This window comes from Anomaloglossus baeobatrachus, chromosome 8 (genome assembly GCF_048569485.1).
Source record: "Anomaloglossus baeobatrachus isolate aAnoBae1 chromosome 8, aAnoBae1.hap1, whole genome shotgun sequence".
NCBI lineage: Eukaryota > Metazoa > Chordata > Amphibia > Anura > Aromobatidae > Anomaloglossus > Anomaloglossus baeobatrachus.
In genome coordinates, this window is record NC_134360.1 from 51,286,613 (window position 1) to 51,299,641 (window position 13,029).

At 45.3% G+C, this 13,029-nt stretch overlaps 1 protein-coding gene across 1 annotated transcript in view; it reads right to left on the reverse strand.

Annotated features, from left to right (window-relative positions):
- The window catches only part of ITPR1 (inositol 1,4,5-trisphosphate receptor type 1), a 120,504-nt gene that overhangs the window by 19,014 nt on the left and 88,461 nt on the right, over window positions 1–13,029 (reverse strand). The window contains 6 exon segments of the mRNA XM_075322063.1: window positions 2,707–2,855; window positions 3,462–3,646; window positions 3,806–3,926; window positions 8,546–8,674; window positions 8,771–8,896; window positions 12,732–12,983. Coding sequence (XP_075178178.1) covers window positions 2,707–2,855; window positions 3,462–3,646; window positions 3,806–3,926; window positions 8,546–8,674; window positions 8,771–8,896; window positions 12,732–12,983 — 962 coding nt within the window.

The window sequence follows — 13,029 nt, forward strand, 5'->3', positions numbered from 1 at the left end:
CTGGGAAAGCAAGAAAAGGGGAAAGAAAAGGGGAAAGAAAAGGGGAAAGAAAAGGGGAAAGAAAAGGGGAAAGAAAAGGGGAAAGAAAAGGGGAAAGAAAAGGGGAAAGAAAAGGGGAAAGAAAAGGGGAAAGAAAAGGGGAAAGAAAAGGGGAAAGAAAAGGGGAAAGAAAAGGGGAAAGAAAAGGGGAAAGAAAAGGGGAAAGAAAAGGGGAAAGAAAAGGGGAAAGAAAAGGGGAAAGAAAAGGGGAAAGAAAAGGGGAAAGAAAAGGGGAAAGAAAAGGGGAAAGAAAAGGGGAAAGAAAAGGGGAAAGAAAAGGGGAAAGAAAAGGGGAAAGAAAAGGGGAAAGAAAAGGGGAAAGAAAAGGGGAAAGAAAAGGGGAAAGAAAAGGGGAAAGAAAAGGGGAAAGAAAAGGGGAAAGAAAAGGGGAAAGAAAAGGGGAAAGAAAAGGGGAAAGAAAAGGGGAAAGAAAAGGGGAAAGAAAAGGGGAAAGAAAAGGGGAAAGAAAAGGGGAAAGAAAAGGGGAAAGAAAAGGGGAAAGAAAAGGGGAAAGAAAAGGGGAAAGAAAAGGGGAAAGAAAAGGGGAAAGAAAAGGGGAAAGAAAAGGGGAAAGAAAAGGGGAAAGAAAAGGGGAAAGAAAAGGGGAAAGAAAAGGGGAAAGAAAAGGGGAAAGAAAAGGGGAAAGAAAAGGGGAAAGAAAAGGGGAAAGAAAAGGGGAAAGAAAAGGGGAAAGAAAAGGGGAAAGAAAAGGGGAAAGAAAAGGGGAAAGAAAAGGGGAAAGAAAAGGGGAAAGAAAAGGGGAAAGAAAAGGGGAAAGAAAAGGGGAAAGAAAAGGGGAAAGAAAAGGGGAAAGAAAAGGGGAAAGAAAAGGGGAAAGAAAAGGGGAAAGAAAAGGGGAAAGAAAAGGGGAAAGAAAAGGGGAAAGAAAAGGGGAAAGAAAAGGGGAAAGAAAAGGGGAAAGAAAAGGGGAAAGAAAAGGGGAAAGAAAAGGGGAAAGAAAAGGGGAAAGAAAAGGGGAAAGAAAAGGGGAAAGAAAAGGGGAAAGAAAAGGGGAAAGAAAAGGGGAAAGAAAAGGGGAAAGAAAAGGGGAAAGAAAAGGGGAAAGAAAAGGGGAAAGAAAAGGGGAAAGAAAAGGGGAAAGAAAAGGGGAAAGAAAAGGGGAAAGAAAAGGGGAAAGAAAAGGGGAAAGAAAAGGGGAAAGAAAAGGGGAAAGAAAAGGGGAAAGAAAAGGGGAAAGAAAAGGGGAAAGAAAAGGGGAAAGAAAAGGGGAAAGAAAAGGGGAAAGAAAAGGGGAAAGAAAAGGGGAAAGAAAAGGGGAAAGAAAAGGGGAAAGAAAAGGGGAAAGAAAAGGGGAAAGAAAAGGGGAAAGAAAAGGGGAAAGAAAAGGGGAAAGAAAAGGGGAAAGAAAAGGGGAAAGAAAAGGGGAAAGAAAAGGGGAAAGAAAAGGGGAAAGAAAAGGGGAAAGAAAAGGGGAAAGAAAAGGGGAAAGAAAAGGGGAAAGAAAAGGGAAAGAAAAGGGGAAAGAAAAGGGGAAAGAAAAGGGGAAAGAAAAGGGGAAGAAAAGGGGAAAGAAAAGGGGAAAGAAAAGGGGAAAGAAAAGGGGAAAGAAAAGGGGAAAGAAAAGGGAAAGAAAAGGGGAAAGAAAAGGGGAAAGAAAAGGGGAAAGAAAAGGGGAAAGAAAAGGGGAAGAAAAGGGGAAAGAAAAGGGGAAAGAAAAGGAAAGAAAAGGAAAAAGAAAGAAAGAAAGAAAGAAAGAAGAAAAGGGGCGAGAAGGGAAAGAAACAAAGAAAGAAAGAAAAAAGGGGCAAGAAGGGGCAAGAAAAAAAGGGGCAAGAAGGGGCAAGACGGGGAAAGAAAAAGAAAGAAAGAAAGAAAGAAAGAAAGAAAGAAAGAGGCAAGAAGGGGCAAGAAGGGGAAAGAAAGAAAAAGGGCTTTTCAAGAGGAATGTTCTTGGAGTAAATGCAACTCAATGTAAAATATGTTGGACAAAGTACCGTTTATTTATTATTTGGTTTTATAAGATGCACCTCAAATTAAGAGGATTTGGGTTTTTTTTTGTAAAAGGGGGTGGGGGAGTCAGTCTTATATTCCGGTGGTGTCTTTCCGGAGGGTGGCAGCAGCGATGGTGGAGCAAGGTCCCAGGAGGCAGGGGGGTGCTGGAGTAGGGCGATGCTGGTTGCGGCGGGGGCTGTGCTGGCTGTTTGGAGCAGGGCGGTGTGACAGGTGTCACAGATGCTCTGTTGGCGGTGCAGGCTTCAATGAAATGGCGCCTGGAATCGGCTCAAATGACAAGACGAAAAAAGTCATTTGCGCACATGCCAGGTGCCATTTTCCTTAAGTCCGCTGCAGGGAGATCAGTGGGCCGGAGGCAGCGCGTGTGCAGATGAGATCTTGAGCCGAGCACGCCATCTGCGCACACGCAGACTCTGGGGGCGCCACAGACCCTGCACAGCCGCTGCAGCAATGACCCTGCCTCCTGCTAACTCTCTCCACCACCCCCCGGTAAGCTACATGCTGATTATAAAGGCGCACCCCTCACTTTCCTACCACATTTTTTGGGAGGAAAAAAGGTGTCTGATAATCCGAAAAATACGGTAAGTATTCGTCCCTCTTCAAACCACCAGTTACAGGCAGCACCATTGCTATTACAATGGTATTTTCCTATTGATCAGATACTTTCCAAAAAGAACAAAGCCCTTGACTCACTTGCAGATGAACTGTCCGCTCTCACACTTTTTTCGGGCGTCCGTGTTCTCCGGGAATAAGAGCTCCGGTCTGTGCAAAACATCCACCAGTACAGAAAGCTCGGCCTGAACCAGAGGACGCAGCCGATCCTCCAAGGAGGAGACAATATCCTAAGGAGGAAGAGACCCCACATTACGCAGAGTCCTTATAACAGCAGCAACATTGTTGTTAAATTTTGCACTTTGGATCCTGCTTTGGGCTGCTCGGATCCGGGATCGTGACCCGAGGGGGGTCCCACCGGTGTCGCATAGTAATCCGGAGCCTGCCTCCGTGCACAGTTTTGCGTCCCGTGTGGGTCCCTATAGCTTGAAGCTGTAAGGTCCCGTTCTTCAGTCTTTAAGTGACGTCTTGCTCCTAAGGGCTGGCACTTGGGACTTCAGTGGGTTGCTTTTTCTGGAAAACCCTGTCCCCTGCAGTGTGCTGATGCCCTCAGTCTCTGAGCTCCCTGGGAAAGTCCCTGAAGGTCCCTTTCCTCTGCAGGTTAACTGCCAGGACATTGAATCTGCTCCTGACCTAAGGTCCTGTACCCAGTCGTGCTCAGTACCGGTCAGTTCTTTTGGGCTTTCTGGTGCTGACAGTCCTCCAAGACTATGTCCGTCACACCCTTGGCCAATGTCACTGCCACCGGTCCCCAACTCCTCTGGTCCCGGACCACTGTCTGCGACCCAACCTCGGTCTTTCTAGCATAAAACAGAACAGTATCCTCCATTTCTCACCTGCAGCCGCTCGATGATATTCCGGTAGTCCCGGGACGCAGCCAGCACAGAGTCCCGCCGGGCCGCGTTCCGCACCGACATCCGCCAGTTCATGGCCGTCTTCTGCACAATGTTATGACTCTTCAGGAATAGGTTGTTCACCTGACTGTCTAGATCTACGGGAATGGCGATGGCGCGGCTCTTTGCTGCAGGGGGAAGAGGAAGAAAAATTCTAGATCAAATATTTACAAACAAAAATAGTAAAAATATTTACCAACACTAAAAGAAAACTGCTTCTGCCAACCGAGAACAGTCCCTTTCACCAAAACCACCGCAGATTTACCCCAACCCACATTTCTTCGTACCGACATCTGAGAGCACCCGGATGCAGGCTTCTATCGACGCCTTCTGCGAGGCCAGGAGCCAGGAACAGTGGTAGACCCTGAAGACGGCCTGCAGCAGCTGGACAAACACCGGCTGTCGGGTCTGAGGAAAAGGGACACAGCAACACAGGGGTTAACCTTCCTATGCTGATTAATGGCAATAATGGATACAATAAGCTGTTAGGGGGTACCATGTTCCTGTGCTTTATGTGGACGACACCTTCTATATACGAAGTGTGGACATTAAGTATATACTAAACCCACGCTAAACACCCACAGTGCACCGGGTGACCCTCCACCCATTTACCTCCTTCAGTCTGTCGAGCATTGAGGCCTGCAGCAAAAACACGTTAATTAGAAAACTGCAGATATACAACAAAGCCAGCCCTTATAGGATTATATACAACAATGTTTCATCACTGCAGAATGGAAACGTCTAACTTTTTAGTGAACTTAAACTCTGCTTGCAGGAATAATATTTATTCACTTACATAGCAATATTAATTCCACAGCGCTTTACATACATTGAGCCCCAATGGGGACAGTGTTGCTAATCTAAATTCCCTATTAGTATGTTTTTGGCGTGTGGGAGGAAACCGGAGTACCCAGAGGAAACCCACGCAAACACGGGGAGAACATACAAACTCCTTGCAGATGTTGTCCTTAGTGGACTAGAACCCAGGACCCCAGTGCTGCAAGGCTGCAATGCTAACCACTGAGCCACCGTGCCGCAGTTAAACCCAATAGTGCTAGGACCAGGGGCTCAATTATATCCAGCAATCATGGGGTTAAGAAATAATGCCCATTCCCAAAAAAGCAAGAGTCTACACAATCCTCCGAGCAAAAATTAATTAGTAACACCAATCTCCCTGGGCTGAACGTTTGTTACAATGTATCAGTCTGGAGCGCAGGTTGTTTATTGCACAGAATTGTCTAGGTCACAACGGGCAAGCTACGGCCCATGGGCCAAATCTGCATCTGACTGTTCCAGTCCATTCCACGGACCACCAGCCAGACGGCTGAAAGTAGTGATCGGCACTATAACCCCCCTGCACAATATCACCACTATCTGCATCCTTGGGAACCATTAGCGGTAAATACATTGGCAGAGGAGGGAAAGCACCGGCTCCTTCTTCCAGTCACCATGTGCGACAATCGATGCGATCAAGTGTCTGCCAAAGACTGAAGCATAGCGCCGGGAAGAAGGAGCGACGTGAGCAGGTGCTCGGGCCCCATGCTGGAGGCCACATGGGGGTGCTCGGGCCCCATGCTGGAGGGGGCAGTGATTAAAACCAAGAGATTCTTCACTTTACGATCTGTGCTTGCTTTCAGTGAATGTCATTGAATTTTAAGAATACAAGCCCTGGCAAAATTTATAGACTCACCTGGCTCGGAGGATGTTCCTTCAGTTGTTTAGTTTTAGTTTTGTGCCATGTCTGATTTTTTTTTTTTAAACAAAAAGCAAAGTCATCTCAAATGGCAACTTTCTGGCTTTAAGAAACACAAAAAAAACAAAAAAAACAAAAAAAAACCCAATGTGCTAGCCAGTAATGGTTACTTTTCAAGACCAAACGGGGGGGGGGGGGGGGGGGAATTATGAAATCACTCAATTCGGAGGTAAAAATAATGGAACTACCCTGTTAGTTTTGGGACTGAAAATTTACATCTGCATCACATAAGATCTGCTCGTTAGTCTGCATCTAAAAAGGAGTGATCACACCTTGGAGAGCTGTTGCACCAAGTGGACTGACATGAATCATGGCTCCATCACGAGAGATGCCAATTGAAACAAAGGAGAGGATTATCAAACTCTTGAGGGTAAATCACGCAATGTTACAAAAGATGTTGGTTGTTCACAGTCAGCTGTGTCTAAAATCTGGACCAAATTCAGACAACATTGGAAGGTTGTTAAAGGCAAACATACTGGTAGACCAAGGAAGTAAAGCGTCAAGACAGGAAACAAAGCAATATGTCCCCAAAATATGAAATTCACAAAAAAACAAAAAAACAAAAAAAAAAAACAAATGAGGAACGAATGGGAGGAAACTGGAGTCAATGTGTGACCAAACTGTAAGAAACCACCTAAAGGAAATGAGATTTACATACAGAAAAGCTAAACAAAAGCCATCATTAACACCTAAACAGAAAAAAAACAAACAAGGTTACAATGGGCTAAGGAAACGCAATTGTGGACTATAGATGACTGGATGAAAAGTCAAATTCAGTGATGAATTGCGAATCTGCATTGGGCAAGGTGGTGATGCTGGAACGTTTGTTTGGTGTCGTTCCAATGAGATTTATAAAGATGACCGCCTGAAGAGAACATGTCAATTTCCAGTCATTGATGACATGGGGCTGCATGTCAGGTAAAGGCACTGGGGAGATGGCTGTCATTACATCTTCAATAAATGCCCAAGTTTACATTGAAATTTTGGACACTTTTCTTATCCCATCAATTGAAAGTATGTTTGGGGATGATGAAATCATTTATCAAGATGATAATGCATCCTGCCATAGAGCAAAAACTGAAAACATTCCTTGAAAGAAGACACATAAGGTCAATGTCATGGCCTGCAAATAGTCCGGATCTCAATCAAATTGAAAATCTTTGGTGGAAGTTGAAGAAAATGGTCCACGACAAGGATCTAACCTGCAAAGCCGATCTGGCAACAGCAATCAGAGAAAGTTGGAGCCAGATTGATGAAGAGTGCTGTATGTCACTCATTAAGGCCTTTCCTCAGAGACTGCAAGCCTTTCTAAAAGCCAGAGGTGGTGCGACAAGAGACTAGTGATTTATTGGAGTGGTTTTTTTTGTTTTTCATACCATAATTTTTTCCTCATAATTGAGCGATTACATAATTTTTTTCCCCCTGTTTGGTCTTGAAAAGTAACCGTTACTGGCTGCACATTATGTTTTCATGATTTTTTTTTTTTTTTTTTAGTGTGTTTCTTAAAGCCAGAAAGTTGCCATTTGAAAATGACTAATTTTGTGCCATGTCTTTTTTTTTTTTTTTTTTTAAACAAAAACGTAAAAAAACTGAATGAACCTCCTCAGAGCCAGGAGAGTCCATCATTTTTGCTAGGGGTTTTCTACTTTCAACTATAAAATGAGCAGGCGGGTTTGAAACGAAGCCACCAGAATAATGGACTAGTGTTAAGCGAGTACTGTCCGCTACTCGCATATTCATTACGAGTAGCGGGCGCAATGTAAATCAAATGGGAAATACTCGTTAAGTAGCGAGTAACCCGAATGCTGTACTATTCACTTACACAAAAAGTATGGCTTTCCGGTTACTCGCTACTTAGCGAGTATTTCCCATTGACTTACATTGCGCCCGCTACTCGTAACGAATATGCGAGTAGCGGACAGTACTCGCTAACAGCATAGCGAGGACGAATAGTCAAGTACTCGCTCAACACTAATAACGACCATTACCTTTTAAACCGCATAATTGTTTTCTAACCCTGAATCTGTTACATCAAGGAACATTTTAGGATATAAATTATATAGAGCTACCAAAGGCAAAAATATATGGGGAAGGGGCAGAGGGACCAAATACATACAATAAGGATTACACTTTGTTGGAACTGTAAGGCCCTGTGCGCACACAAAAGTTATGTTCCTTCAGCAACAAATGCACCTCCGGTCGAAAAACAATCAAAAACGCATGCGGTTTTGGTGTGGTTTTTCCCTGCATTTTTTTTTTTCTCTAAAACATGGTCACAGGCAAAAACACGGAAAAACGCAGGGACCTGCAGAAAAGAAGCCATATGCTACTTTTTGCTGCAGAAAATCTGCAGCAAAAGCTATGGAAAAAAGAAGCAACGTGCGCACAGCATTTTGGATTTCTCATAGACTTTGCTGGGCAAGGAGTGCATGAAGCTTGTGTACAAAAACTGCACCAATTTTGCAGGAAAAACTCAGTGTGCGCACAAGGCCTAAGAGGAGTTTTTTGAAACCTACACAACAAATCACTAAAACCGGATTGTGGGAACTTGACTTGACCTTACTGTCGTATGCCATACACGCTTTTCTTTGGTTACATTGTATCATTTCTGACCCAGGAGTGCAGTAACATCATCCCCCAGCAGGGGTCACTGTACACAGCTTACAGAATTTGTGACTTTTTTTTTTAGATGCTACAATGCAAAGGTTGGTGTCACAATATGGTCATTGCAGCTAATGTACGTCTGAATTTCCTGAAACAGAGGCCTAATTTATACAGTGTTTTTTTGAAAATTAAATAGCTGCTCTTTAAAGTACCAGCAAAAACAAATTTCAGAAATCTAATGCACACAATGCTTATTGAAAATGGAGCATTCATGGATGGAAGGATTAATTCCTGCTTATGTCCTTTGTTAGCGATGCACATTTTTCTGGACAAGGAGTGCAGCGTTTACAAGCCCTTTCCTATAGAGCTTGTAAGCACTGCTCTGGAGATTGCTGGATTCATGCAGCCTCAATGCCTTCTGCTGCTTAAAATGCAGTGCTTACAAGATTTCTAGGAAAGTGCTTGTAAGCGCTGCTCTGAACATGGCCAGAACGCTGGATTCATGCAGCCTCAATACCCACCACTCTTCCAATGCTGGTCAGCAGCGCAACAAATACCACTGGTCCCAAACTATCAGCCAGAAGGCAGCACAGTTCTGAAGACTGAACAACCCTTTTAAGACATTGAGTCAGTGACCGGATGACATGAAATCCATTAACTCCTCGTGTACCTGCAGCGTTGTGCTTTGGTCCGAGAACGGTGAACTGAAGAAAGTGTTCACGATGCTCATCACCGTCTCCGTTACGTATCGCTCCAGCACCGCGTCCGCGTGCTTCCGGTCACTGGTGCTGTTACAAACCTGCAACATGAGCACAGAGGTGCGATGTTTAGGCTGGCTGACAACTGCGAGTATTAGCCAAGAAGCGTTAACACTTTTTTTTTTTTTATATCTCACCCTGCAGATGTCAACCAGGAAATTCTCAAAGAGTTTCCACATGTGGTTACTGGTGTAAATCTCTTTCATTTCCACTTCTGTATCTACGTAGCAGTGATTGAGGAAGTTTATGTAGGCGATCTTCACCTGGAAGGAAGAAATCAGTATAAAAACAAAGATGGGGACAGGCATGGGGCGACTGCCACTTTATCCCTCTCTGCTGGTAAAAGCCATATCAGTGACAGTTTGATGCTGGGAGATACATTGTAACAATTAGTGTTTAACCCCTCCACCCCCGGGCGATTTTCTGTTTTTTTTTTTTTTTTTTCCTGTCAATCTTGCCATATGAGGGCTTATTTTTTGCAGGACGAGTTGTACTTTTGAATGAAATAATTAGTTTTACCAGATAAATTGCTTTTTGTGCCATTTTCTGAGACCTGTAGCATTCCCATTTTTCAGGATCTGGTGCTCAGTGATTGCTTATTATTTGCATCTTGAGCTGACTTTTTAATTATACCATTTTTTTTGCAGATTTGATTGCATGCTATTATATTTATTTTTTTAATTTATTGCAGTGATCAAGAACTTTAATTTTGGCGTTTGGAAAATTTCTCACCGCATCGTGTACCGATCAGATTAATTGATTTTATATTTTGATAGACTGGGCATTTCTGAATGCGGCAATAAATATGTATTTTTTTTTTACTGGTTTTATTTTCAATGGGGCAAAAGGGTATGATTTGAATTTTTTTAATTTTTTGACATTTAAATTTTTTCACATTTATTTAATTTATTTTACCACTCCTCCAGGGGACTTTATGGATCAGTAGTCTGATCGCTGATCCATTTCTACTGATCAGAGCTGCACAGCTCTGATCAGTAGAAGTGCTGCATTATTGTTACAGCCAGTGCTCTGTCTGCTCTCACTGGAAAGAAGTTATAGTTGCGTCAGGGGTCATCATGCTAACATGGCAACCATCGTCTCCCCGTGATCATGTCATGGTGCATCCGATGGAGGCGGCAAAAAAATGTGCGATACCCACTGGAGCAAAAAAAAAAAAAAGAAAAAAAAAAAAGTCACTGTTACATTTTGACAGTGCGATGTAAGTGGCCAGCAGGCACGGGTGGATCGCGGATCCACCTGCGCCTGTTAAGCCAGCTTTACACCTTACAATTAGGTATGCGATCTCGTATGCGATGTGACACGCCCAGGTCGCATATGCGATCTAATGAGATTGCACGTAGGTCGTTCATTTGCTGTCACACGAGCGTTAGTAGCCTATGTTAAATTGATCAATTTTGTGTGCGATCCTTTAGATCATGTGTTCTGTGACGTATGCATTGGGCACCCTTTTTTTTTATTTATTGTCTTGACAAGCGTGTGTAATGTGTAGGGATGCGTTTTTACTATGGCATCTGCCATTCAGCTCTGCTACATGACCGCTGACAGCAGCCACAGACAGCCATGTAGCAGAGGTGAATGGTAGTTCACAGCAGACACAGACAGAGCCGCACTGTCAGAATGAACTCGGGTGAACCTCACCCGACTTCATTGTCATGCTGCGGCTCTGTCTGTGTCGTGTCCTGATTAGCGGTCACCAGTGAAGACTCACCGGTGACCGCTAAACTCCTGAGTAAGTGAATTGAGCAGCCCTCTCTCATACTCACCGATCCCCGGCGCTGCACGGCATTCACACTGCTGCGGCGGCTTTTACTTTTTTGAAAAAGCCGGCCGCCCATTAAACAATCTCCTATTCCCTGCTTTCCCCGCCCACCGGCGCCTATGATTGGTTACAGTGAGACACGCCCCCACGCTGAGTGACAGGTGTCACACTGCACCCAATCACAGCAGCCGGTGGGCGTGTCTATACTGTGTAGTGAAATAAATAATTAAATAATTTAAAAAAAACGGCGTGCGGTCCCCCCCAATTTTAAAACCAGCCAGATAAAGCCATACGGCTGAAGGCTGGTATTCTCAGGATGGGGAGCTCCACGTTATGGGGAGCCCCCCAGCCTAACAATATCAGCCAACAGCCGCCCAGAATTGCCGCATACATTATATGCGACAGTTCTGGGACTGTACCCGGCTCTTCCCGATTTGCCCTGGTGCGTTGGCAAATCGGGGTAATAAGGAGTTATTGGCAGCCCATAGCTGCCAATAAGTCCTAGATTAATCATGTCAGGCGTCTATGAGACACCCTCCATGATTAATCTGTAAATTACAGTAAATAAACACACGCCCGAAAAAATCCTTTATTAGAAATAAAACACACAAACACATTCCCTGGTTCACCAATTTAATCTGCCCCAAAAAGCCCTCCTTGTCCGGCGTACTCCACAGTCCTCCAGCGTCGCATCCAGCGCTGCTGCATGGAGGTGACCGGAGCTGCAGAAGACACAGCCGCTCCGGTCACCTCCACGCAGCTAATGAAGACAGCCGCTGTCACTGAGGTTACCCGCTGTCACTGGATCCAGCGGTGGATGCAGCGGTGGCCGCGGGTAACCTCAGTGACAGCTCAGCTGATCGCGCTACTCACCTCAGTTGCTGACCGGAGCGGCGGTGAGTAGCGCGATCAGCTGATCTGTCACTGAGGTTACCCGCGGCCACCGCTGCATCCACCGCTGGATCCAGTGACAGCGGGTAACCTCAGTGACAGCGGCTGTCTTCATTAGCTGCGTGGAGGTGACCGGAGCGGCTGTGTCTTCTGCAGCTCCGGTCACCTCCATGCAGCAGCGCTGGATGCGACGCTGGAGGACTGTGGAGTACGCCGGACAAGGAGGGCTTTTTGGGGCAGATTAAATTGGTGAACCAGGGAATGTGTTTGTGTGTTTTATTTCTAATAAAGGATTTTTTCGGGCGTGTGTTTATTTACTGTAATTTACAGATTAATCATGGAGGGTGTCTCATAGACGCCTGACACTGGGCAGCACGGTGGCTCAGTGGTTAGCACTGCAGTCTTGCAGCGCTGGGGTCCTGGGTTCAAATCCCACCAAGGACACCATCTGCAAGGAGTTTGTATGTTCTCCCCGTGTTTGCGTGGGTTTCCCCCGGGTTCTCCGGTTTCCTCCCATACTCCAAAAGACATACAGATAGGGACTCTAGATTGTGAGCCCCAATGGGGACAGTGTTGCAAATGTATGTAAAGCGCTGTGGAATTAATAGCGCTATATAAATGAATAAAATTATTATTATTATTATTATTAATAGGAGATTGTTTAATGGGCGGCCGGCTTTTTCAAAACAGTAAAAGCCACCGGAGCAGTGTGAATGCCGTGCAGCGCCGGGGATCGGGGATCGGTGAGTATATGAGAGAGGGGGATAGACTGACATGGACAGAGAGAGAGGGACAGAGATAGTGACCGACTGACAGAGATTAGTGCATGACAGACATTGTGAGGCGCTTCACATCGCAGCTTTTCAGCTGCGCTCTGAAGCAGACCTTTGTTAAGCTGCGGTGCAGAGCGCACACCTGCGCACATAGCCTCAGACATCACAATCGTATGAGGGATGTCACACGTTACAATTCACTAGTTTCGTACTACCAAACGTCCAATGTATGAGGAATAAACGACGTGTATGCGATCACCGTATTTTCGTTCAATGTCGATCGCATGTAGGTTTCACACGCAGATACCTCACAAACGATGCCGGATGTGCGTCACTTACAACTTGACCCCGACGACGGATTGAAAGATCTATTGAAGTGTGTAAAGCAGGCTTTAGTCCCACACGTCTGCTGTTCAAATGAGCAAACATGTGCAGGGATCTCCGCCGGTGGCGATTCACGTGACATACCAGTACGTCCCTGGTCGTGAAGGGGTTAAACATTGTTGCTATGCGGTTCTTCCCCTAGCAAAATGTATCAGATTACTTGGTCCAAGTTCTGGAACTGATCTATAGGCAGAGGTGAGGCTTGTGAGGACATTGCGTGAACACAAGCACTTGGGGTGCCCTTTTATATATGGAGGTCTCCGGCCTCACCTCAGGGATGCAGTCTTCATGAGTGACCACACGGACAATGTCGTCCAGCGGGAGGAGGGAGTTACACTTTATCTCGGTGTAGACATTTTTGCCCTCCGTGCACACGGCCAGGAGCTCCACCAGGTGAATGTGATACATCAGAGGGCTGTTCTCGTCCATCCGCTCCCGCTCAGATCGCATCATCTGCACCAGAGTTTGGAACGAAGCCCGGTCATTGTAGAAGACCAGGACGTCCTCACCGGAGTTCACCAGCTGCCGGAGAGAAAAATCAAGGAGACAATTGTGTCTTACTGTCAAT